The sequence below is a fragment of the Euleptes europaea genome, chromosome 2 (assembly GCF_029931775.1).
Source record: "Euleptes europaea isolate rEulEur1 chromosome 2, rEulEur1.hap1, whole genome shotgun sequence".
Lineage (NCBI taxonomy): Eukaryota > Metazoa > Chordata > Lepidosauria > Squamata > Sphaerodactylidae > Euleptes > Euleptes europaea.
Genome location: NC_079313.1, coordinates 1661949 through 1689478, shown reverse-complemented (window position 1 = coordinate 1689478; position 27530 = coordinate 1661949). Strand labels below are relative to the sequence as shown.

At 50.5% G+C, this 27530-nt stretch overlaps 1 protein-coding gene across 1 annotated transcript; it reads right to left on the bottom strand.

Moving 5' to 3' along the window:
* Positions 1 to 222: 222 nt before the first annotated feature.
* LOC130493977 (repulsive guidance molecule B-like) lies at positions 223 to 16758 on the bottom strand. Its single transcript, XM_056867606.1, has 4 exons — positions 16346 to 16758; positions 11376 to 11968; positions 3071 to 3133; positions 223 to 526 (listed from the first exon to the last, which is right to left on the bottom strand). The coding sequence occupies exons 1-4, from the start codon at positions 16694 to 16696 to the stop codon at positions 223 to 225; spliced, it is 1311 nt and encodes a 436-aa protein (XP_056723584.1). The 5' UTR covers positions 16697 to 16758.
* Positions 16759 to 27530: the final 10772 nt, after the last annotated feature.

The window sequence follows — 27530 nt, the reverse complement described above, 5'->3', positions numbered from 1 at the left end:
TGCTGCCGTTAGTGGAACAAAACCCCCCCCCATGGGCCTTTCAGGACCACGGACAGCCCCCCCTGGTTGGGAACGGGGCAAGCGGACCAATCAGACGACTCGGATGCACCTCTCTGCCGCCACCAAACGCTGACTTTTATTTAAAATATATGTATATACATAGAAAGTTCTATATATATAATATTATATATATATATATATATTACAGCCACTCTATTTTTTTTAAAAGTGCAAACAAAACCGCAGGACCAAACTTCTTTCTTCCCTCTTCAGTGGTTGGCTGGGGGTAAGTAGAATCGTGGCCACAGATAGCGCCTGATCCCACGCGGAGAGGCCCGGCCTTAGGACAGATGCCTCGGGCGCCTCGCCCAGGGCTCGCCACGAGAAGAGAAGCATTTTGCCGTCGCCGAGGGCGGAACGAGGCGAAGCAGGGACCCTTGTCCTCCCAGCGGAAACCTTCAGTTGGCGGGCCTGCCGTGGGCGGGAAGTGCCTTCGTAGGACGACGCCGTGGCTATGCCCACAGCTCTGGGGAGCCAAGGGGAAGGGGGGGAGCAGCCCTCTTCCCAGCCCCCCAATTGTCCGGATCTCACGGAGGGCTAACTGCACAAAACCTTAGAGTGTGAGGGACTGACGGACGGACGGAACACAACCTTCTTAGGCTCGCAACACTGCCAAATGGACTCGAACTCTTGTGACTACTCCGCAGCTCGACGGTGCCGACGGGTCCGCTCGAAGGACACCCTCGCCGATGCAAGCAAAGCTGCAGAAGATTTCTCTTCGACGGACTAATCCTCCAGTATGCAACAGATCTCTCTCTCTCTCTCTCTCTCTCTCTCTCCCCCCCCCATCCGTCTGTCGACCGCAAACCGTCGAGACTTGCACAGCCAAAGCCGGCTGGTCCTTTTTGAACTGTTTCTTTGAAATGTCAGCCCCCCACCCTCCTTGCCTCTCTGCCTCCCCTTCCCGCCGACACAACACTGCCTCTCCAAGGTGAGATTTCTACCCTCCCTTTAGAAGAAGAAGAGAGCCAGCGTGGTGCAGTGGTTAAGAGCGGTGGTTTGGAGCGGTGGACTCTGATCTGGAGAACTGGGTTTGATTCCCTGCCTCCTCCACATGAGCGGTGGAGGCTAATTTGGTGAACCGAGTTGGTTTCCCCACTCCTACACACGAAGCCAGCTGGGTGACCTTGGGCTAGTCTCACTCTCTCAGCCCCGCCTACCTCACAGGGTGTCTGTTGTGGGGATGGGAAGGGGAGGTGATTGTAAGCTGGTTTGATTCTGCCTTAAGTGGTAGAGAAAGTCGGCATATAAAAAACAACTCTTCTTCTTCTTCTTCAACACTGCCTTTCCAAGGTGAGATTTCCACCCTCCCTTTGGCTCTTTTGCATCCTTGCTTTCCCTTCTTACCCCCCACCCCCGGCTGCAGAACAAAAGACTGCCCTATTCCAGTCCTCCCTGCTGGGTCAGACCAGCAATGTGTTGCTAGCAAGGGGCAGGCTTCGGGAAGGCGGCTTTCCCCCGTTGCTCCTCCCCAGCCTCTGGGAATGGGGCCTCTACTGCCTCTGTCCATGGAGGTTCCATTTTTCATCTCATTGCCCTCAAGAGAACCCTCCCCCTTTCTCCTGTTCAGCACCAATTAGCCCAGCCCTCTTTAAAAGTCATCAGAACTGGTAGTCCTGACCACCACTTGAGGCTGATCCTGGGACCCGAAGAATTGCTTTGCTGGATGGGACCCGGGGTCCCTGGAGGCTGTTCTCAAAGCAGCCAGCCACGCGCCTCCGGGAAGTTCCCATGCAGGGGAAGTCCTTCAGTAACTCTTAAGTAGAAGAGTCAGCATGATGTAGTGGTTAAGAGCGGTGGTTTGGAACTGTGGACTAATCTGGTGAACCGGGTTGGTTTCCCCACTCCTACTAATGAAGCCAGCTGGGTGACCTTGGGCCAGTCACAGCTCTCTCAACCCACCTACCTTCCAGGGTGTCTCTTGTGGGGAGGGGAAGGTGATTGTAAGCCAGTTTGATTCTTCCTTAAGTGGTAGAGAAAGTCGGCATATAAAAACCAACTCTTCTTCTCCTCCTCCTTCTCTCACTCTTCCTCCTGTCCCTGCACCCCATCACATCTCCTTTTCCTGGGCCAGAGGTTTCCCACCACCCACAAACACACTCTCCCAGCGCTCTCTCAAAGTTCCCTGCCCCATTCTCCTGCTTTCCAAGCTCTGCTGCAAATTGATGGGGCTCACAGTGGAACGCTGTGGGGCGGGCTGGCACCCTGCCATAATGCCTGGATCCTTCCCTAACCCTCGGCCACCCCCACAACCCCTCCCCTCCACTTCTCTTGCTCCTAAGCCCCCCCCCCCCACGTCAAATTTAAAGCACACTCCGCTGCTTCTGTTGTTGGGAACCCAACACGCCAAGGGTAGTCGTTCGACCAAAAGATCTCTTTTTTGCAAAACAATCGCTCGGCGTGGTCTCTCGCTCAGCTTGTTCAAAATATGCCAGGATTTGATTACATACTTAAGACATTCCTGTTGTTGTGTACACGAGTTTGTGTGTGTGTGTGAGCGTGTGTGTGTGTGAGCACAAGCAGTGTTCTGAGCAGCTGCAGTTGAACGTCAGAGGTGAAGCCAGCAGGGCAGCGGTGGGCACTGAAGGCGTGTGAGCTGCCCTCGGTTGCTGGCCTCAGGGCTTCTCCAGGCTGAAAGTAGGGCTTTACTAAACTCATAGAACCATTGAGTTGGAAGGGACCACCGGGGCCATCTAGTCCAACCCCCTGCGCAATGCAGGAAATTCACAACTGTCTCCCCCCCACACCCTCAGTGACCCCTACTCCAGGCCCAGAAGATGGCAACAAAAAACGCTTCCAGGATCCCTGGCCAATCTGGCCTAGAGGAAAATTGCTTCCTGACCCCAAAGTGACGATCAGCATTTCCCTGGGCCTGCAAGTAAGGGCCGTGAAGGCCAAACACTGACTCATCCCTTCCTGTCCTGATAACAAGGCTGATAAGGATAGGACATTTTGGAGGACATTGATTCATAGAGTCACCATGAGTTGGAAGCGACTTGACGGCACTTACCCACACAGTTTGGTGTACACAGCTTTCTGAGGTCCTAGGTTGACCCCTAGGTTGATCCCGATCCTACAATGGGAGTGGCCAGGGATTGAACCTAGAGCCTTATGCATCCAACAAACGTCTTCTAACATGGAACTATCCATGGGCTGAGGTCAGGTGGCCGGATTCGTCTCTTCCTCTGGGCTAGTTGTCAGCATGGATGGTTATAAAACCAGGGGGTGGGGGAATTAGGGAGGTCTTCATTTTCCATTGTCCTTTCCCAGTTATTCTTAGGGTGCAATTAAAAAAGAAAAGGGGCCTTGTACCCTGAGAAATCTCTGTCTGAGAGCCAGCATGGTGTAGTGGTTAAGAGCAGTGGTTTGGTAGGCACTAATCTGGTGAACCGGGTTGGTTTCCACACTCCTCTACATGAGTGGCAGACTCTAATCTAGAGAGCCAGGTTGGATTCCCCAACCCTCCACATGAAGCCAGCTGGGTGACCTTGGGCCAGTCACACTCTCTCAGCCCCACCTACCTCACAGGGTGTCTGTTGTGGGGAGGGGAAAGGAAGGTGATTGTAAGCCAGTTTGATTCTGCCTTAAGTGGTAGAGAAAGTCAGCATATAAAAACCAACTCTTCTTCTATATATCCAGCCAGCTTCCTTAAAAATTTCAGCTGCTCAGCTTAAAAAAAGACGTGCCAATTAACAGATGGCGGGTGGGAAGGATGCATTTAAAATGGGAGATTTCTACTCTCCCCCCACCCAGTTCCATTTTAGCACCAGCCTTATAAAAATGGCAACTCTTCAAAAAGATTTGTGAGGAGTTTTTAAAATTGTGCAGGCATAAACCTGACCACCACCATCCCTCCACTGTGTGCATGCCACCATTCTATGAAACACTGGTACTGGCTGCACACTGTGGCTTCCTGCGAATATCAGGGTTTTTTGTGGGGTTTTTTGTAAGGAGTTAATTTTCTAGCCCTTACGGGCATGAAGATGGGCATTGCCCATGGCCTATAAAAATAGGAAATGACAGACCACCTCCCTGAATAGATTTCCAATGTTTGATTTGGGAGAGGGGGTCTTTCATTGCCTTTTATAGCTTCGCACTGCTCTCTACGAGCAGCAAAGTAAATTATGCAAAGTTGCTTCATTTGCATAATTTATCCAGGTTGCTGAATGCTGCAGGAGTTGGGTCATCTTAGTGTGGATTTTTTTTTTTTTTACAGAGGTCCCCATTTAGACCCAGTGGGTTACCTGCTCCTAAAGGCATTATGAATTGGGGCCCAGTGCTTCCTGCTGTTTCACTGCAATGATTTATTCTCCACTTTTCCAAATTATAAGAGCTAGATTCGAGTCCAGTAGCACTGTAGAGGCCAACAAGATTTTGGGGATATAAGCTTTCTCAAAAGTTCACACCCCCAAAAATCTTGTTGGTCATGAAGGCGCTGCTGGACTTGAATCCATTTCTTCTAAATGGCTGTGCTCCTGGAACTACGGTGATTTGCTCAAAGTGGCAAACAAATTAAAACAGAAACCCAATTCAAAGCAGTTGTTCTAATCTTCTTGGAAAGATGGCAGGTAAATATATACTCCGTAGACAGGTTGGATTCGGAATCCCCGTAGGGCATCACTGAAATCAGCAGCAGAGAAAGCACTCAACAACACAACCCAGCCGTGACAGGAGAGGAGAGTTTTACTCGCTGCCATATCCAGTGACCTGATCTGGAATTTGTGACTTTGTTTCTTTGAATGGCAGGATACCTGCTCCCCAGGTGAGAAGCTGGCCTTGATGACTTCCCTTCGGCTTCAGTAGTAGTATAGCAAAGGGGGCCGGGCTGCTGTTTTGGAAACGTCAAGGCTAGAAGCACACCAAGAAAGCAGCCCCGTTCTTTGGGTCTCGGCCCCTTTGGCCCGCCGTTAAAAGAGGGATGCAGAAGTTCCACTCTGGCCTTGGCCATGAATGCACCAAAACCATTGCTCTGCTTGCTCCATCTGCAGCTGGCATGATCACGTGGTGGCAGCGGTGGGAAGTGCCGTCAAGTCACAGCTGATGTATGGCGACCTCGTGGGGTTTTCAAGGTAAGAGATGTTCAGAGGTGGTTTGCCATTGCCTGGACTTCCTGGGTGGTCTCCCACCCAAGTACTAACCAGGGGTGATTCTACTTAGCTTCTGAAATCTGACAAGATCAGACCAGCCTGGGCCATCCAGGTCAGGGCAAGAGATGAACATCATTTGCCATTGCCTGCCTCTGCGTAGCAACCCTGGACTTCTTTGGTGGCCTCCCATCCAAGTACTAGCCAGGGCTGACCCTGCTTAGCTTCCAAGATCTGACAAGATCAGACCAGCCTGGGCCATCCAGGTCAGGGTGTTGCTCTCATAGCTCTTCCAGCTGCATGTGCAGCTATCTTTTACTGAGGTCTTCTCAGAGGGGTGACAATTCTCCAGGATCTTTGGCCGAGAAGAGCTGGGGTCTTAATATTGCATTATTTTGCAGAACACACAAGGAATACTGATCACACCCAAAATATCCTGAATGCACAAAAAGCCCTATTTAAATACTAAAAGTTTTAAAAGCAGAAAGAAGACCAGTTAGCCCTTATGGGGGGAGGGAGGCATTCAAAACAGATCTGCTCCCCCTGGTTCCCTTCAGCTATTGCCCATGCTGTTTGGAGCAGAGGGGATACAGGGGAGGGGCAGCTGCCAGCCCGGTGGGAGAGAGCAAAGAGGAGAATGAATGACAGGGTGTGAATGGGTTGTGAGTTTTCTAAAGTCCACGTTTACAGCTGTAAATATGAATTTTTTTTTACACTTCCTGTTGATTCCGTATGTGATTTGTACAATGTCGTTCTATTTCTTCTATGGAGTAAATTTCATGACGGCTGAACCTTAATTTTGAACTTTAAAAAGGAAATCTAGATAAATATACCTGTAACCTGTTTCCCCTCACTTTCCTTCCAGTTGCGAAAAGGACATTTGAAATATTGAGCAGACCTAAGAGGAATGGTCATTGAGCACAGTTGATAAGGCAACCCCCTCCCCTCCCTCCCCCTCCCAACCACAATTATTGCTGCAACTGTTTAAACTGTTTTCAGGTGAAATATACCAAGACATCTGTGTCCAGCTCTTTGTTCTGGTCTGAAAAAAGAAAACTTTACGTCTTTTATTAAATAAATTTGAATTTATTTGAATACATCGGGACTGAGCTACAGTCCTAACTGAATTCCTTTGTTTGAAAATGCTCCCAGCCTAAAACAGTATTGAATTTTGGGTGTTTTTCTTTCTGTCCTGTCTTTCCTCCAACAGAGAGGTTCACTGAAGGCAATGTAGAACTGGGGGGGGGGTTGTCCTCAGCCTTTTGGAGCCTGTGGGCACCTTTGGGATTTTGATCCAGGGGGGTGGGCACAGCCACAAAATGGCTGCCACAAGAGGCGGAGCCAACCACAAAGTGGTCGGGGAGTGAGGTCATGCATAACTCGTAGTAGCTCTTCAAAATCTCAGGCAGAAGCTCTGCTTAAAAGGATACCTTTTAAAACAAACGTTATTATTTAAAAATATTTCCTTGCATACACACATCTTGCCAGCGTGGTGTAGTGGTTAAGAGCTGTGGTTTGGAGTGGTGGACTCTGATCTGGAGAACCGAGTTTGATTCTCCACTCCTCCACATGAGCGGCAGCGGCTAATCTGGTGAACTGGATTTGTTTCCCCACTCCTACGCATGAAGCCAACTGGGTGACCTTGGGAAAGTCACAGCTCTCTCTCCCCAGTTCAAATCAATAACATGTTTGCTTTGCCAGCTATATATAGCATTTCAATTTTTATTTTATATGTGGAGGGGTTTAGGACTATTTTCCATCAAAATGAAGATTAATCAATATGAGGTCATCGTCCACAATTTCTTTCCCTGGGATGAGCTAGATTCAAGTCCAGCAGCGCCTTAGAGACCCTCAAGGTTTTTGGGGTGTGAGCTTTGACTCTCGAAAGCTCACATCCCAAAAACCTTGTCGGTCTAAGGCGGCCAAGGGGAGACATGATAGAGGTCTACAAAATTATGCATAGTTTGAAGAGAGTGGACAGGGAGAAGCTTTTCTCCCTCATAATCCTAGAATGCGGGGTCATCTGCTGAAGCTGGAGGGTGATTCAAAACTGATAAAAGGAAGTATTTCTTCATGCAACGCATAGTTAAATGGCGGAACTCCCTGCCCCAGGATGTGGTGATGGCTACCAACCTGGAAGGCTTTGAGGGGAGTGGACATGTTCATGGAGGAGAGGGCTATCCATGGCTACTAGTCAAAATGGATACTAGTCATGATGCATACCTAGGGTTGCCAGGTCCCTCTTCGCCACCGGCAGGAGATTTTTGGGGCAGAGCCTAAGGAGGGCAGGGTTTGGGGAGGGGAGGGACTTCAATGCCATAGAGTTCAATTGCCAAAGTGGCCATTTTTCTCCAGGTGATCTGATCTCTATCGGCTGGAGATCAGTTGAATTAGCAGGAGATCTCCTGCTACTACCTGGCAGTTCAGCAAATTAGAAACAGCACTTCACAAAGCTAGACACAATGATTATATAGTAGTGGTATTTAATAACATATCCACCACCGATAGTGTGTAGGCAAAAACATGTGTTGTTAATTATTGCCTTAAAAGTAACGCCGAAAAGAGGACTATGCCTTGTTACAAACACATTATAGGTAAGTCCATGAAAGGGGGTGCCAACCCCCCTTTCTTCCACAGATATGCTTCTTGAGAGTAGTAATTCAGTAGTACAAGCCCGTACAGTACAGTACAGTAGTAGAAGCCCGGTGATCTTTCTGTTTCGGCGATTGATGCCTTCTTCAGGGATCAACGCTGGCTGTTATTAACAATCTCTGTGTTGGCCAAGGCAGAGATTGTTAATAACAGCCAGCCTTGGTCCCTGAAGAAGGCGTCAATCGCCGAAAGATCACCGGGCTTCTGTTGAGAACAACTGTACTACTGAATTACTACTCTCAAGAAGCATATCTGTGGAAGAAAGGGAGGTTGGCACCCCCTTTCATGGACTTACCTATAATGTTGTTATTTGTTTGTAACAAGGCATAGTCCTCTTTTCAGCATTACTTTTCAGGCAATAATTAACAACACATGTTTTTGCCTACACACTATCAGTGGTGGATATGTTATTAAATACCACTACTATATAATCATTGTGTCTAGCTTCGTGAAGTGCTGTTTCTAGTTTGCTGAGTATCCCACAGCACGCTAACCTTTGTTTACCACACTACCTGGCAGTTGGCAACCCTATGCATACCTATTCTCTCCAGTGTCAGAGGAGCCATACCTATTATATGAGGTGCTGTGGAATGCAGGTAGGATGCTGCTGCTGCAGTCGCCTTGTTTGTGGGCTTCCTAGAGGCACCCGGTTGGCCACTGTGTGAACAGACTGCTGGGCCTGACGGGCCTTGGTCTGATCCAGCAGGGCTTTCCTTATGTTCTTCTAAAGGACGGAGCTATCCGTGGCTACTAGTCAAAATGGCTACTAGTCATGATGCATATCTCCAGGATCAGAGGAGCATGCCTATTGTATTAGGTGCCGTGGAGTACAGGCAGGATATTGCTGCTGCAGTCGTCTTGTTTGTGGACTTCCTAGAGGCACCTGGTTGGCCCCTGTGTGAACAGACTGTTGTTCTTGATGGGCCTTGGTCTGATCCAGCAGGGCTTTACTTATGTGCTCTAAGGCGTGGCCAGATTTGAATCTAGCTCTTCTGGTGTGGGCCAACAAGGCCGCCCACCTGAAACTAGTGTGACTTGCTCAAAGCTATCCTGGGATGACAGTCAGAATGCAGAATGGATTTAGTAAAACAGTTGAGCATCCCAGCAAAATATAAACTGTGTGTGTTTGCATCCCGGTTACAAGAAACGCCCAATATTGGACCCCTGCAGACCTTTCGATACTATGATCTCTTAGGCTGCTCTGTGGGTCTGTCAGAACTTGGCAGGGGGTGGGTAAGAGGGAACAGGACTGCTGAAGCAGCTCTCTAAACTACATCTGGGCAGAGCTGATGACAATCTGGTTCTAGCAACAAGAAAAAGGGGGGGAACCCTTAACCCTATAAAAGTAGAATAAGGTACCCAAACGGTAAGGAGTCAGCATGAAACCGTGGGCTAATTTTGATTACAAGTGATTTTGTGAATAATATATAATAAATTTAATACAAACACAAAATTAATATAAACAACTTGTATGTAGCCCTGTTCTAGCCTCCATGTATCTGTGCTGAACATGCCAAATGAACATAAGTACACAAAATTACAACAGTGTGACAATATACCCAAACTATCACAGCTCAGAGTCACACTGTTGTAATTTTGTGTTTTTATGCTTATTTGGCATGTTCAGCACAGATACATGGAGGCTAGAACAGGGCTACATACAAGTTGTTTATATTTATATTAATTTTGTGTTTGTATTAAATTTACTATATATTATTTCTCAGAGTAAATCTACACATCCCCGGGGCCCCAAGGCAACATTTCAACAAGTGGACTCCCCCCACAACTGAACACCCTTTGAGGAGTGCAGAATCTGGGCGTGCACAGGGGTTCCCAACAGGAAGTCATTTCCCTTCACAAAGGCACTATTCTCAGTGGCACTTGAGGGTAGATGCCAGGAGTTTTGAACACATTTAAAAAAAACGTGGCTAGCCAAGAAGAGGTCTTTCCAGTTGTACGGAGTGTTGCCAAACTACCCAGAAATTCAGCATGGAGATACTGAGACTAAGGTAGAGGTGGCAGGAAGTCCCCATTCCATAGTAGCAAGAACCAATCAGCTGCTGACTGCAAGTCACTTGACCGAGGAGGCTCCGGGAAGGACCTTGAGAGTTGGCACCCATCTGGTGGATCAGCCGGTTAAGAACAGGCTTTACAATCCCTGCAGAGGTCCAAGTTCTAATCATACCATCCGCGAAGGCTGGTCTTTTCTCTGTTCAGACGTGCTGGTTCCACAAGAACTTTAGCATACAGGTAATATCCCACCCCCTCCCACCCCGTCAAAGCCACACAGCTTTAGAAAAAAAATTGCCCAAATCCATTTAATTTATTAAACGAGAACACGACACAATGGGGTAAACAATCTGAACAGCTGACATGGGTGGGAGAATATTAGGGGAGGGGAGAGAGACACGCTGTACAAAATGTACAGACACATTTACAGGCGTCAGAACAGAAATATACACCTTTTGTTTTGCAGTGAATATCATTCCAAGCGGATTACCCCACACTGAATTATCCTCGCCCCCTTTTCCACACACACATAGGCAAGACTGGAATCCAGCATCCACACAAAGCTCTGGTTATTGCTCCAGTGTTTAAATGCTGAAAGTATTTGGGTGTGAGCCCCCGGTAACAACCTCCCCGCCAAGCTCACTTCAGCTCTGCACACCTGAGCAGGGCTGGATGTTCTCGGCTCTAGAAGGAAGAGTGGCAAATAAAACATCCAACGCTTTAGCGAGAAATGCTGGGAAAGCCAGGGACTTTTCTGCGTCTCCTTGCCTAACAGAAACTGTTCTCCAGAAATGACTCCGTTCCATCAAGGCAGTGAAGCTCCATGCTCCTTGTTAGAAAGCCCATTCAGACACCCCTTCATATTGGGGAGGGGAGGAGCCAAAGACAGAGAGCCCCAGGGGCCCTAGCAAACTGGTGGCAGCGGTGGGATGTGAACTGATGACCTTCTGAACCACAGTGTACGCTTTTCCCTACATTAGTTTCTCAATCATGCCACAAGTCAACTACTGTGGAATTGTAAACACCAAGAGAAATGATACCCACACACTCCGACAGAGAAGGCCACAGGTTTCAAGATTTGGGAGGGGGGGTCAAAACTTGCTCCTCGGCTGTCGTAAGGCCCTGATCTGTCCCTGTCTGGTTAACATACAGTGCACAATGCGGCTTTTCCCAAAGAGAAGCTCCATAAAATAAGCGCTCGCGGAAAAAATGAAGCCATCCTTCACTCGGTGAACATTGGTTGGATGAGTCCATTCTGGTTTTTTTATTATTTATTTTTTTTAAGAACTCAATGCATACAGCATGAAGTCCGCCTTTTATACTGTGGGTTTTGTGGTTCCAAGTTGACTCTGGCTAAGGGAGGGGAAGCCGCACGATTAGCAGAGACTCTTGGCTAAAGGGGTGGAAGGAACTTCTCACCCTTCCACTTTAGGAGGTGGGGCTTGCATGAGCTCAGTGGTGCGGCACTGTCCTCGTCGAGAAGCCCTCGACTGTCAGCACCAAATGGGAAGGAGGAGGCAGAGGAGAAGCCCAGGCAGTAAAAGGGTTGTGGTTCGTCCCAGCTGGGGCCTCCTGCCCCCTGAACTAGCAGCCCTGGAGGCGGGGGGCAACTGCAGCCTGCTGGGGTACAGCGCTTTCATATCCTCCAGAGCTCCATAGGCGGCCATGGAGAACTCGGAATCCCCTGTGGTCAGTAAGTCAAAGACACAAGACTGGAAGTACATGTCCTCCACCGGCAAAAGGTGACTGCACTCCTCGGTGGCAGACTCCACCGTGTAGGCCTGCCGGGAGCTTGGCCAGGGCGGGACGGCGCTTGCCAGGTTCAGCTGGTGTTCCTGGATCCGCTCGTTCTGGGGGCAGCCATGGAGGCAAAGCTGAAGGTCAGCGCTGTGCTCGGAAGGGCCCAGAATGTCCTCTGGCACACGGATCGCGAAGGTGAGATAGCGGCCCACCTGCCGGATAATGACAGTGCTGCCAATGTGGTGGGCCTGAATCTCCACCTGCCTCACATCTGGCTTCTCCAGGATCCGCAGGCTGCTGGAGCCTTCCTGCAGCCCTCCGTCCCTTGTACCATCGGTGAAAGCCAGAGGCAAATCTTCGGTGGTCGCCTGATACACCCTCTGCTCAGAACAACCTGGGAAGCTCTTGAAAATCAGTGTGATCTGTAAGAGGGAAAACAGGGTTGTTACTTTGAGAACGAGGGTGTCGTTGAACTCATGACGCTGCCTTGTACTGAATCAGACTATCAGTCCATCAAGGTTGCTATTGTGACTGGCAGCGGCTCTCAGAGGTCTTCCTCTGAGTTTCTTTGGCCACAGATAAAAAAAACGACGGGCTTGTTTTATGCCAGCATGGCACAGTGGTTAAGAGTGGTGGACTCTAATCTGGAGAACCAGGTTTGATTCCCTGCTCCTCCACATGCAGCCTGCTAGGTGACCTTGGGCTAGTCACAGCTCTCTCAGAACCCTCTCAGCCCTACCTACCTCACAAGGTGCCTGTTGTGGAGCGGGGGGGAGAGAGAAGGGAAGGCGATTGTAAGCTGCTTTGAGACTCCTTAGAGAAAAAGTGGGGTATAAAACAGAATTCTTCTTGATGACGGCTCTTATGCTCCTGGTGGTTTTATTGCCAGTCTTAATGCTGGTTATCAGTGGCTTTTGCGCTTTCTAATTTTGAACTGATTCACCCGGTTAGCTCGTCTCTGCAGAGGCGGCCTACGCGCATTCTAAATAAAAATTAAATAAATCAGCACTGTTTCACTTTGCCGATATGGCTTCATTTAACAATTGCTTGCGTATCTTTAATGATCAATTCTTGCTACGGTGTCAGAAGCTCAGAGACCTCGTTAGTTGAATCGAGCAACTGGATTTTTGAATGAGAAAACTGCTGTTTGATTGTTGGAGAAATGCTCACAACAGAGGGTGCCGTGTGTGTGAGCGATGCACAAAACCTGACGGGATGCAACCCACATGCAGAAATAAGAACCAAGAGCATAGGGTTCAACATTTGGCTACAGCATCTCTCAGCTGCCTGGAATCGTAGGCGGGACTCTTGGGAGTTCTCCTGTTCAGCTACTGGCCAAATCCAGACTTGTTTGCTTCAGCAAGCTGCTGTCTCATGCGCTGTTCAACCACAGAGGGACCTGGGGTAGGCGACCATGCTCTTAAGTGCATTTGGTCAAGGCCGTCGGCTTGCAATGCGCTACAAGTTAATGCCACTATGGCCAATCACCACAAGGTGGCAGCAGATAACCATTGCTGTACAACACTCCTCCAAAGAAGCTTCTAGAACATCAGTGCAGAGAAACCCTTCCATGGTGATTTGTTGCCTGGGGAAAACAGCCCCCCCCCCCTGCACTGCAAAGGATTCTGGGGCATATTAGAAAGAGCATGTTCAGTACTCCAGCTCACCACATGTGAACAGAGAACACACAGAGCATGGCCCTGCAAAACTGAACCCCACTGGAGTTTGCACACCGAACAGTATGGGAAGTTTTACGCTGACCCCATCGGCCACCAGTTTTTCCAAGTTAAAATTGCACCTAGAATTATAGAGTGGGAAGGTACCTCCAAGGTCATCTAGTCCAACCCCCTGCACAATGCAGGAAATTCACAACTACTTCCCCACCACCACACACACACACACCTCCAGTGACCGACTCCATGCCCAGAAGATGGGAGGGGGACCCCTCCAGGATCCCTGGCCAATCTGGTCTGGAGGGAAATTGCTTCTTGACCCCAAAGTGGCGGTCAGCAGCCTCTGCTGTTCATGTGGAGGAGTGGGGAATAAAACCCCATTCTCCAGATCAGAGCCCAGCGCTACAAACCACCGCTCTTAACCACCACACCACTCTGATCTTTAAATGCTGTTCGACAAATAGTCAAGTGTTCAGAAAACAGTCACATGTTTGGGAGCCAAATAACTTCAGAAGACAGCCTGCAAAGATTTGCCTGTGTGACTCCCCTCCACTGGGGGGGGGGGGTAGGGGTTTCCTGAGTAACCCTTGCAGTTTATTCTGGGTTAGAAAGATAGGTGTTGGAGCAGGAGCAGGTTAACTTTCAGTAGAACATAATTTTTGTGTGCTAACTGGTTCATTTATTTGTTTGTTTTCACTTTACTTCATTTATACCCTGCCTTTCTTCCTAATGGAGACCCAAAACGGCTTACATACATGATCTCCACAACAACCCTGAGAGGTAGGTTAGGTTGAGTGTGTGTGACTAGCCCAAGTCTACCCAGCAAGCTTCCATGGCGGAGAGGGGATTCAAACCTAGAGGCCCCCAAATCCTACCTGACACTCTAACCACAGCACCACGCTGGATCCTTTTTTTTTATTTTTAAGGACCACTTTAGTTTAAATCCTTTTTGGAGAAAGGCATACTAAACATATTGTAAATAAATACATTTAAGGCTGGTTAATAATTTTTTAAAAAGCCAAATATAACATTCCTTTGTTCTGAACTTGTGAATGAACTCAAGTTCAGCAATTGTGTGTTGTAATCTCCCCTTGAAGCTTGTCTGTTTGAGAACTGCCAGTCTTGGGTCAGCAATGGAATGCCCCGGAGGATTAAAATGTTCCCCCACTGGTTTTTGAGTGTTGTGGTTTTTAATGTTGGATTTCTGTCCATCTTCTCTTTTGCCTAAGGACTGACCTCTCTGTCTGATGTAGAGAGCAGAAAGGCATTGCTGACATTTGATGCCATATTCGAGTGTCGGGAGAGGAACAAGTGAATGAACCTGAGCTGGTATGGTTGGTGCTGTTAGGTCTGGTGACTGCGTTGTCAGGGTGGATTTGGGCACAGAGTTGGCATCTTGGTTTGTTGCAGGCCCTGATCCCAGAGTCTGTGCCCATGTTTGGGACGTTATATATGCCATCAAATGTCAGCAATGGTTCAGATCAGGTCGGGGGGGGGGAGGGGGAGGCCACCGGCCCACCAGGAAACATCACATGAAGCTGCCTTATACTGAATCAGAGCCTTGGTCCATCAAAGTCAGTATTGTCTATTCAGAGCAGCAGCGGCTGTCCAGGGTCTCAGGCAGAGGTCTTTCACATCACCTACTTGCCTGGTCCCTTTAACTGGAGATGCCGGGGATGGAACCTGGGACCTTCTGCATGCCGAGCAGATGCTCTACCACTGAGCCACAGCCCGTCCCCAAATTTTTATCAGACCCTTGGTCCCTTGAAGTCAGTACTGTCTATTCAGAGCAGCAGCGGCTGTCCAGGGTCTCAGGCAGGGGTCTTTCACATCACCTACTTGCCTAGTCCCTCTAACTGGAGATACCGGGGATGGAACCTGGGACCTTCTGCATGCCAAGCAGGTGCTCTACCACTGAGCCATGGCCCCTCCCAAATACACATGAACACATGAAGCTGCCTTATACTGAATCAGACCCGCTTTGGTCCATCAAAGTCAGTATTGTCTACTCAGGCCGGCAGCAGCTCTCCAGGATCTCAGGCAGAGGTCTTTCCCATCACCTCCTTGCCTAGCCCTTTTAACTGGAGATGCCACCAGGGATTGAACCTGGGACCTTCTGCATGTCAAGCAGAGGCTCTACCACTGAGTCACGGTCCCTCCCGGTGGCCATAATGACAAGCCCATCTCTGAAAACCAGACATGCTTCACTGAGCTGCTTGCAGGCTGAGTGGGGTAAAAATACTTGAGATCCATCATATCCTTTAAAGCAGAAGGTGCTGCACATTGGAATTCTCACCTCTTGTCCTCCCCAAAAGGAGTGTGCATAGAAAAACAACATCCCAGAAAGGGCTAAGCTGACCAAATATTTCTTTTTGACATGTGCTGGCTTTGCAAGGATGATTTTATTTAAGGGAGGGGATCCCTTGATTCCCTCCCCTGCTGGCCTCCAGGAAATGCTTTAACTTGTGGTTTTGCTGAATGTGTTAAATGTCCCAAAGGAAGTTCAAACCAACAGAAAAACTGTAAGAGGATGGCTATATTGGGTGCCACCTTCCTTTTGGATTTAGACTGAAAGGGCTGCATTCCAACCAAAGTATGTTAACTCATGAGGCGATATGATAACCATCTTCAAGTACTTGAAGGGCTGTCACATAGAGGAGGGTGCCGAGTTGTTTTCTGTTGCCCCAGAAGGTCGGACCAGAACCAACGGGTTGAAATTAAATCAAAAGTGTTTCCGTCTAGACATTAGGAATAATTTTCTAACAGTTGGAGGGGTTCCTCAGTGGAACAGGCTTCCTCGGGAGGTGGTGGGCTCTCCTTCCCTGGAGGTTTTTAAGCAGAGGCTAGATGGCCATCTGTCAGCAAGGCTGATTCTATGACTTTGGGCAGATCATGAGAGGGAGGGCATCTTGGCCACCTTCTGAGGGTGGAGTAGGGGTCACTGGGGGTGTATGGGGGAAGATAGTTGTGAATTTCCTGCATTGTGCAGGGGGTTGGACTAGATGATCCAAGTGGTCCCTTCCAACTCTATGACTCTATGATTTTATGATTCATCTAGCCAGCTGTGAAGTGCTCAAACCACCACCAGGTCCCCAGAGAGGTTTTTTAAAAAAAGAAGTGGTTTACCTTGCTGGTTGCTGTGGCACCGGATCCAAGCCCCACAGGGACGTTGGTCACCTGAACCGACAAGTACTGGTTATCAATGAGGGGCCACGCCCCTTCCACTTTGCAGGTCTGGAATTCATCTTTGAATGTCCGCAGGTGAGGATCTCCAAAGAGCCCACAGTGGGCAAATTTGGTCCGGAGACCAGACCGGGCTTGGTAGTCGCACATCTCCGCAACCAGGAGGTCGGCGGCGCCGGGGGCTCTGGCAGAGGAGGTGGGCCCATCGCTGGAGCAGTTGTGCTGCCCAAAGAGTTCTTTGATCCGGAAGACTGCCGAGTGGTACACCAGATCCCCCCGGCACAAGCGGGCCATCTGCCGGGTGCAGAGGGAATAGGTCCGCAAAACGACGCAGTAGTCCGTGTGAGGCAGCGTCTCCTCCGTCACTGGAGAGGTGGCCGCTACGTAGTCGGTGTTGCAGCGCTGGATTCGGCACAGCTGGCAATCTGCTGCGACGAGAGAGAGAAGGAGCAATGAGGGTCGGGGACAGATCCAGCGGTACCGGCAGGAAAGGTGCTGGAAGCCCCGCCAAGCCTGCCAAGCCCCGCCCACCATACACATGAACACATGAAGCTGCCTTCTACTGAATCAGACCCCCCTTGGTCCATCAAAGTCAGTATTGTCTACTCAGACCAGCAGCGGCTCTCCAGGGTCTCAGACAGACAGGTCTTTCACATCACCTACTTGCCTGGTCCCTTGAACTGGAGATGCCAGGGATTGAACCTGGGACCTTCTGCATGCCAGGCAGATGCTCTGCCACTGAGCCACGCCCGCTCCCCAAATTTTTATCAGGCCCTTGGTCCATCGAAGCCAGTATTGTCTACTCTGACTGGCAGCGACTCTCCAGGGTCTCAGGCAGAGGTCTTTCCCATCACCTACTTGCCTGGTCCCTTTAACTGGAGACGCCGGGGACTAAACCTGGGACCTTCTGCATGCCAAGCAGAGGCTCTACCACTGAGCCACGGCCCCTCCCCTAACACGCTTGCTCCGCCCATAGCAACCTTGCTATCCCTTCCGACAGTTTCTGGCAGTAAGTCTAGTCCTTCGGCCTGGACTAGAACTGTTCAGCGGCAGCCGCAATCCCGCGCATTTTCCCCAGACTCCTGGGTTTCTCCCCATTCTACCTCCAGCTGAAAGAGACAGGAGAACGAAATGCTTAAATGAAAAGTTGCAGTTCCAGCCACGCAACACCCTGACAAGGCAGCCTGCTTTAGTTGCTCTCCCGATGGAAAAGCAAGCCCCGTTGGCCCATGGAGGGGCTGAGGCTCAGTGGTAGAGCCTCTGCTTGTCATGCAGAAGGTCCCAGGTTCAATCCCTGACGTCTCCAGTTAAAGGGACCAGGCAAGTAGGTGATGCGAAAGACCTCTGCCTGAGACCCTGGAGAGCTGCTGCCGGTCTGAGTAGACAATACTGACTTTGATGGATCAAGGGGGGTCTGATTCAGTAGAAGGCAGCTTCATGTGTTCATGTGACAGTCGAGGAGGGCTTAGATTCGCCAAACCAAGCCCTGCTCATGGCTATTGATTTAAATCCACTAAGAAGTGAAAAGTCATTTGCTCATTCTAACTCAGTGGTTCCCAAACCTTTCAGGGCCACCGCCCCCTTGGTTCCACAAACTCAACCCCAGCGCCCCCTACCCTATCCAACAACAGTTGAAGGGGCCTACCACTTGCTGCCCCCCTGATGCCCCCTTGCCTCTTAGTGCCCCCTAGGTAATCTCACCGCCCCCCAGGAGGTGGTACTGCCCACTTTGGGAACCACTGGCCTAAATGAATTTTGTATGCGTTGGTTAAACATTTGAACTACAGCACCATCAATTGCAAGGGGACATAATTCAGCACACGAAGCCACCTTCACAGAATCACAGAGTTGGAAGGGACCGCCGGGGTCATCTAGTACAACCCCCTGCACAATGCAGGAAATTCACAACTACCTCCTCTGCGAATCTGGCCTAGCATTACGGTTCTGTTGCAATCCTTTAAGTTTGTTCTTCCATTATGTCGCGGATATTTCTACAACGATGCAACACCAGTAGATCAGTTATTAAATAAAGCTGTAAATCACCTCTTCAGTATCGGTAGAAAAATAGCAACAAATCATCTTCTGCAGTACTATTAGATCAATACGACGGGTTGCTGGCTCCTATTCCCGTCACTCCTTCAGCGTGGACTAGAACTGCTCCGTGGCAGCCACAATGTCATTAGATGCATCACCGTATGAGGTTTTATATTTGATTATAGACAAATGTGAAGTTCTGATGAAGATCTTTACGAAACGGGATTAGGAGCCGGCAACCCGTCATATTTATCTAGTATTGAAGAAGCTAGCATTAGGGTTGCCAAACTCCAGGTGGGGCCTGAAGATCTCCCAGAAATACAACTGATCTCCAGACTACAGGGATCCTTTCCCCTGGAGAAAATGGCTGCTTGGGAAAGTGGGGCTCTGTGGGATCATGCCCCACTGAGGCCCCTCCCCGAACCCCACTTGGCAGGAGGAAGTATTCAATGAACAATACAATAGGATTAGAGTTGCTCAATCGGAAATCTAAAAACGGAACTGAAGCAAAGCCCAACTCTTAACATGACGCATTAAACGATAACAAAATTTACGCAGTAGGACCCCCAGCTTCAGTAAGCTGAACACAGCAGCGGAGATCACTTAATGAATCATTAGTTCAGTGCAGCTCTGTTGCCTGCCTAGAAAAACCCTCTTGAATAATTCAGTTTTGCCTAGTTTGCAAATGCAAGGAAATAAAGACTTTGCAAGCGCCAACTAAATGGATGCATGCTGAGATCAGCCAGCAGAGACATTTCAAGTGCTTGAGGACGTGGGAATCGGATCCTCGGCCCATCAAGGCCATTTTCGCCTACTCAGACTGGCAGCAGCTCTCCAGGGTCTCTGGGAGAGAAAAGGTCCTTTCAAGTGGAGATGCTGGGGATCGAATGCCAAGCAGAGGCTGTGCTGCTGAGCCACAGCCCTACGCAGCACCCACCTTGAGGGCCCAGCACAGTCCCACCCTGTCTTTGGGGGGGGGGGAAGGGCCCACAGCCCAGCAAGATCCAGGGAAACCAGGCCAGCTTGCCCGCCTGGCTGGCGGGAGGCAGAAAAGGCCCTTTGTGTTCCAGACACATTCGACTTGTTTTCTTTGGCACGGGCCTGGCTCCTCGCTTGCGCTGTAGAAAAACAAACCTCCCCGCTGCGGGATGGTCCACCCCTCGTGTGTTCTCAGAGAGGGGGCCCAGCCGGTGGGAGTGGGGGGAGACGCAGGGCACGACTTTCCCTGTTCCAACCAAGCTTGAGTCAGACCTAGCCCTCTTCCCGCAGCTTGGTTTTCCCTGCCCCTGGCAGGACCATGGTACCTCTGAGATTACACAGAGTGACTATTTTTGTAGATTAGACCAGCGGTCCCCAAACTGTGCTCCATGGAGCACTGGGTGCTCCGCGAAACATCTCCTAGTGCTCCATGAAGAGATGGGAAAGAAAAATACTACCATTCAGTTTAGTATATAGGTCCTAGGTAAAAATTAGTGCCCCATGACGAATTGTTCTCCTAAAAAGTGCTCCATGACTCAAAAAGTTTGGGAACCGCTGGATTAGACCAACACACATGTCACGGTTGCCTGATCAGATTAAGAACCGCTAATGTCCGAGGCTCTTTTTTTTACCGGGCACGGAGGCCTCCGGGGAATCTCGCTAGCCCAACGGCTGCCCTTTAGACCACCAGGGTTTAACAACGCATCTGTCCCATGTTAGTTCTTTTTCATTTAGGCCAGTGGTTCCCAAAGTGGGCAGTACCACCCCCTGGGGGGGAATTATCTAGGGGGGCACTAAGAGGCAAGGGGGCAGCAGGGGGGCGCCTACACGTGGGGCCCCTTCAACTGTGTTGTTCACTAACTTACAATAGATCAAGCTATGGCACCATGCTGGCAAATTTGGTGGAAACTTATCAGAATTCTTTTTCCAGACTTTGAAGAGCTGGTACCGCAGGATCAAGTTCATCAGTTTTGTTGAATATATTCCAACTGAAAAGTTTTAATTTGATTTTGAATAGATGTGCAATTAATTGTTGCTGTTTTGAAATTTTATTGTTATTATCTTCTTTAGTGCGTCATGCCGACCCCTATTTTGAATAGTGCTTTTTATAGGGTAGGGTGGTGGGGTTGAGTTTAAGGAACTGAGGGGGCGGTGGGGGCCCGAGAAGCTTGGGATCCGCTGGTTTAGGCCATTACTCTTCTAGGTGTTTTCCTGGAGTAAATGGCTTGTGCGGTTGCGGCTGCTGATAGAAACATCCCGCAATAAGAACGAAGAAAGTGGCAACAACCAACTGTGTAATGGGCACAAAGAAACAAATTGCCAAACACTGGATGATAAAATAACGTAATTGTGTCTTTAACAACGTAAATACTTCAAAGGTGCACGTCTCAAATCTTCAAGCCGAGTTGCATAAATAGCACAAATGTGAAACCTACACAAATGTGAAACCTACACAAACATGCAAACTGTTAAAGGTTTCAACCTGCAGTCAGAAGATACAAGGTTATATAAAAAAAGTGGAAATTCCTAAAGTTGAATAGGGAAGACAGTTGAAAGACAATCTATCTTCTCGTTTTCATGCATCTTCTTCAAGACTCTCCTCATACAAAATACAGCACTCCCCAACACGCTTGGAGAAAAACTCAGAACCTTCATTTAAACTTTTGGAAAACATTTGGAAAAGTTATGAGGTGGGATTATAGATGTGTTACCCGTCTTGGTTTAATTTTTCAAAGAGGTAGACTTTGGACTCTAAAGTCTACCTCCTTGAAAAATTAAACCAACATGGGTAACACATCTGTAATCCCACCTCATAACTTTTCCAAATGTGCTCGGGAGGAAGATACAAACATCTCAGCAACAGGGATTCCACGTGGTAGGTTTCCCTGCATTTTTCCAGCCCCACTTTAGGGTTGCCAACTCAGGGTTAGGAAATTCCTTGAGATCTGGGGGGGGGTTAGATCGTGGGAGAAGTGGGGTCTGGGGAGGGGAAGGAACTCAGTGGGGTATAAAGCCAGAGTCCACCCTCCAAAGCAGATATTTTCTCCAGGGGAACTAAGCTCTACAGTCTGGAGATCAGTTGTAGTTTCAGGAGATTTCAACCAGTGGGTGGAAATTAAATCAAAAGAGTTTCTGTCTAGACATTAGGAAGAATTTCCTAACAGAGCAGTTCCTCGGTGGAAGAGGCTTCCTCGGGAGGTGGTGACCATAGGCAGATCATGAGAGGGAGGGCATCTTGGCCATCTTCTGGGCATGGAGTAGGGGTCACTGGGGGCGTGGGGGGGAGGTAGTTGTGAATTTCCTGCACTGTGCAGGGAGTTGGACTAGATGACCCTGGTGGTCCCTTCCAACTCTATGATTCTATGAAATTGTCAGATTTCAGAAGCTAAGCAGGGTTGGCCATCATTACTCCTTGGATGGGAGACCCCCAAGAAAGTCCAGGGTTGCTATGCAGAGGCAGGCAATGGCCAAACCACCTGTGAACATCTCTTGCCCTGACCTGGATTGGACAGGATAGGCCAATCCCATAAGATCTTGGAAGCTAAGCAGGGTCGGCCCTGGTCGACCCCCAAGGAACACATGAAGCTGCCTTCTACTGAAGCAGACCCCCTTTGGTCCATCACAGTCAGTATTGTCTACTCAGACCGGCAGCAGCTCTCCAGGGTCTCAGGCAGAGAAAGGTCTTCCACATCACCTCCTTGCCTGGTCCCTTTAACTGGAGATGCCGGGGATCGACCCCCGGGAACTTTCTGCATGCCAAGCAGAGGCTCTACCACTGAGCCACGGCCCTTTCCCAAGGAAGGAAGTCCAGGGTCGCTGTGCAGACGCAGGCAGTGGCTGACCACCTCTGCACGTCTCTTGCCTTCAAAGCCCCAAGGGGGCTCGCCATAAGTCAAATCATGAGTTAAATCAAAAGGGTTTCCGTCTAGACATTAGGAAGAACTTTCTAGCAGTAAGAGTGGTTCCTCAGTGGAACAGGCTTCCTCGGGAGGTGGTGGGCTCTCCTTCCCTGGAGGTTTTGAAGCAGAGGCTGGATGGCCATCTGTCAGCAATGCTGATTCTGTGACCTTAGGCAGAGGATGAGAGGGAGGGCATCTTGGCCATCTTCTGGGCGTGTAGGGGGTCACTGGGGGTGTGGGGGGGAGGTAGTTGTGAGTTTCCTGTAGGGGGTTGGACTAGTTGACGCTGGTGGGCCCATCTTCTGGACATGGAATAGGGGTCACGGGGGGGGGGGGTCTGGGGGAGGTAGTTGTGAATGTCCTGCCTTGTGCAGGGGGTTGGACTAGTTGACACTGGTGGGCCCATCTTCTGGCCATGGAGTAGGGTGTGTGTGTGTGTGGGGGGGGGAGGTAGTTGTGAATGTCCTGCCTTGTGCAGGGGTTGGACTAGTTGACACTGGTGGGGCCATCTTCTGGCCATGGAGTAGGGTGTGTGTGGGGGGGGGGAGGTAGTTGTGAATGTCCTGCCTTGTGCAGGGGGTTGGACTAGATGAGCCTGGTGGGACCATCTTCTGGGCATGGAGTAGGGGTCACGTGGGGGGGGGTCTGGGGGAGGTAGTTGTGAATATCCTGCCTTGTGCAGGGGGTTGGACTAGTTGACACTGGTGGGCCCATCTTCTGGCCATGGAGTAGGGTGTGTGCGCGTGGGGGAGATAGTTGTGAATGTCCTGCCTTGTGCAGGGGGTCGGACTAGATGAGCCTGGTGGTCCCCTCCAACTCTAGGATTCTGTTCTATGATTCTAAGCCGGCTGCGACTTGAGGGCAAAAGAAACGACCCGAAAAGCCAGCGACCTGCCCAGCGACCGGGCGAAACAACCCCCACCCCCGCAACAAGGAGATCAAAGGAGATCAAAGGCGGCCGATCAAAGCCGCGCCACGGAAGTCTCCCGCGGACGTTCCACGCGCGCCGCCTCCGCCCGCCTGCCTACCTGCCTGCCTACCTACCTGCCCAGGGCGCCAGGCAGCACCAGGTGAGCAGCAGCAGCGCCGCCGCCGCCAGCCGCGTCCCCCGCCGCCGCCCTGGAGCCGCCGCCCGGGGGAGGCTGCCCGGCCCCATCGCCACCCAGCCATCGGTCGGCCTCGCCCGGAGCCCCGCCGCTGCCGGCGCCGCCAAGGGGGGACTGCGGCCGCCTCGGCCACCTCGCCCGCCTGCACAATCCGGGCCCTTCGGCCAATGAGGCTCCAGCGAGGACGGCCTGATCTGCATACCTGGGGGAAGCCGGCCAATGGGGCCGCGGGGGGCTTGAAAGGGGAGGGGGCGACAGGGAGCCGCCCCCGGCCGACGCCGCGCAAAGTTTGGGGCCGGCTCCGGCGAATGGGAGAGGAGGGCGACGCTTGATTGGCATAGAGAGTTGGGACGGCCCGCCAGGGTTATCTAGTCCAACGCCCCCCCTGCACAAGGCAGGAAATTCACAACTGCCTCCCCACCCACACACACACCCCAGTGACCCCTACTCCATGCCCAGAAGATGGCCAAGACGCCCTCCCTCTCATCACCTACCTAAACCCATAGAATCAGTGTTGCTGACAGGTGGCCATCTAGCCTCTGCTTCAAAACCTCCAGGGAACGAAGGAGAGCCCACCACCTCCCGAGGAAGCCTGTTCCGCTAGCAGAGGTGGTGCACATGGGGGAAATGCTGCTGTGGGGAATGGGTCCGGAAAACGGTTCTGATACGGGTGGGACCGGGAAGAGCTGGACTTTCCCGTCAACATGGGTACCACCCGGGCTTTACTACAGTCTTTCCCAAAACAAAGTAAGTGCAGGAAGGAATGCAGGAAAGATGGGGGAAACTCAGTAAGGGCACAGAAGAACACAATGCAAATGTCAAGAAGAGTGAAACTTATGGGAACGCTTGCTGTTTGCGCAGCAGGTGTCTGCCCAGGAGGGGCTGCACACTGAAGGGCAGACCCTGCCAGCAGCTGCTCTGCCACCCCCATCACCCCTGCCTTCCGGCTGTCTTCCTCAGGCAGAGGCCTTTCACATCACCTACTTTCCTAGTCCCATTAACTGGAGGGACCTTCTGCATGCCAAGCAGCCACAGCCCTTCTCCATGGCTCTCTAGGGTCTCAGGTACAGGTCTTTCACATCACCTCCTTGCCTGGTCCCTTCAACTGGAGATGTCAAGGATTGAACCTGGGATCTTCTGCCTGCCAAGCAGATGCTCTACCACTGAGCCACAGCCCCTCCCGTTCTATTAGCAGTGGCACTTTCCACAGGCACACGGGGGGGTGGGGGCTTCTTCCCCTGAGGCAGCAAAGAAAGTCTCTGTGTGCTGGAGCTGGTGGGACAAATTTGCAAGATTAAACCCCTTATAACGGGTGGGGAACGTCAGGCCCGGGGGCCATTGAAGGCCCGCAAAGTCATTTGGTCTGGCCCTTCATGGGTCCTGGCAGACCTCCAGCTCAGAAGGATCTAAGACGGGCGATCCACCCTCTCCTGGAGACAGGAATAGCCTCTACTCAAGGCAGATGTGAGTTTGTTTTGCCAAGAAAAGGAACCTTTTTTCCGCCTTGCAGAAGAGTCATTAGCTATGGAGCTGCTAGGACTGCCCAAGAAACTGTGTTAACCCTTTCCCACCCAGGCCACGGAGAAACGTATTCCCTCTGTACTACAAGAGGGGTGGGGGCAGAAGTGGCGACAATGGAGGGGTTAAAGGAGGCAGAGCCAGAATGAGGGGGTGGGGGGCGAGTTCTTAGCCAGTGTGTCCTCATTTCATCCCTGCAGGCAGAGGTAGCAGGAGCCGGCTGTGCAATCCGGCCCTGACCATGCAGAGCAGGAGTAACTCCGGCATGCTGCTGGACAGCTACGCCCGGCTGGTGCAACGGACCATCCTGTGCCACCAGGTGGGCGAGTGCCCCACTGGTTGGATGCCTGCTTGCACGCGCACGGGGTGTGTGTGTCATCTGGGGCAGCTGCCTGCTTGGGGCTTGGTCGGCCAATTTTTAAGTTGATAATTTTGTATGGCCTGCAAATGATGTTATAAATATCCAAATGGCCCTTGGCGGAAAAAATGTTCCCCACCCCTGCCTTATAAGGACTGTTACCTGTCAGGGACAGAGGCCAGCAAATAGAAACAAAATTAAATATATAGGACAGCCAGATTTTCAATTATGTTGGTTTGGAAGCTTCGTCAGCCGACCAGGGCCCTGCAGAATCAATTCTGCTCCACAGCCCTTCGCAGCGGCTCAAGGCAAGAAGCCCCACAGTCAGGGGGGTTTGTTTGGGGGGGGGGTGAGGTGTGGGAAAAGGGCTTGAGAAAAGCTGTGCGGATCTCTGGGGGTTTATTTCTAGCAAAGAAACCAGATTCGGGTGGGATCTATCTTCCAGATGTCCGCCCTCCATTCTCTGCATGCCTACGCTACATGTTTCTTTCCTGCTGTGCTCCATAAAAAAAAAGAGAGAGGTGTCTTTCCGTACAAACCAGCCACATTCTGCAACTAAATGTGCATTTTGAAGCCATTTTTAGCAGAGACCCAGTTAAAGTGGTCATACAGTGGTCAAAGAAAAAACCGCACCTGTGGTTTTTGTGCTACCTAAGAGAGGGTTACTATATGGAATCAGGAGCCGCTGGAGCTTAATCTAGACTACCCTGAAGCCATATGAATCTCAGCACTGAAACTAAACCAAGTTTACATCCTGGCCATGAGAATTTTTGGGTCAGCTACACAAATGGAAAAAATTCCTTTCACTCTGCATCATTTGTTTTGCAGATTTTGTCCCGGTGATGTGCACCATTTCTTCTGCCGTCTCTAGTCCCAGTGAGAGGTCAATAGAACAAGGCATAACTGCTGGAGGTGGGGATTACTTCCTGGGCAAGGAATTTCACAAAGCGTCTGGCACAGACAAAATGTCAAGCCCTAACCACTAAGCGTACAGTCCTACATGGAGTCACTCCACGCTCACGGGTCAGATGGGAGCAACTCTGCACACAACTGCAGCGTCGGTCTCTAAGGTGCTACTGGATTTGAATCTAGCTGTTCTACAGGTTTTTAAACACTCTGAAACCAAGAAGAGCCGGCGTAGTATAGTGGCCAGAGTGTTGGTGTGGGAGACCCAGGTTCGAATCCCCTCCCTGCCATCGAAGATTGCTGGGTGACCTGGGTCCAGCCATACACCCTCTCAGCCTACCTTTACCTTATTGGGTTCTTGTGAGGATAAAATGGAGGAGAGGAGAACCAGGCTAGCTGCTTTGGGTCCCCTTTGGGGAGAAAGGCTCCCTGCCTCAGGATGTGGTGATGGCTGCCAACTTGTAGGGTTGCCAACCTCCAGGTACTAGCTGGAGATCTCCTGCTATTACAACTGATCTCCAGCCGATAGAGATCAGTTCCCCTGGAGAAAATGGCCACTTTTGGCAATTGGACTCTGTGGCATTGAAGTCCTGCCCCTCCCCAACCCCCGCCCTTCACAGGCTCTGCCCCAAAAACCTCCCACCGGTGGCAAAGAGGGACCTAGCAACCCTACCAACTTGGAAGGCTTTAAGAGGGGAGTGGACAATGGAGAGGGCTATTCATGGCTACTAGTCAAAATGAATACTAGTCATGATGCATACCTATTCTCTCCAGGATCAGAAGAGCAGGCCCACTGTATTATATGCTTTGGAACATGGGCAAGATAATGCTACAGTCGTCTTGCTTGTGGGCTTCCTGGAGGCACCTGGTTGGCCACTGTGTGAACAGACTGCTGGACTTGATGGGTTTTTGGTCCGATCCAGCAGGACTTTTCTTATGTTCTTATGCATACCTATTCTCTCCAGGATCAGAGGAGCAGGCCTATTATATTAGGTACTGTGGAACACAGGCAGGAGAATGCTACTGCCGTAGTCTTACTTGTGGTCTTAAAGGCACCTGGTTGGGTGAACAGACTGCTGGACTTGATGGGCCTTGGTCTGATTCAGCATGGCTTTTCTTCTGTTCTTATGTTCTAAGGCTTTAAGAGGGGAGTGGACAGGTTCATGGAGGAGAGGGCTATCCATGGCTACTATTCCAAATGGATGCTAGTCATGGTGCATCCCTATTAACTCCAAGATCAGATATTAGGTGCTATTCTATTATGTGCAGGCCTATTCTATGAGGTGCGGTGGAACACAGGCAGGATGGTGCCGCTGCAGTCGTCTTGT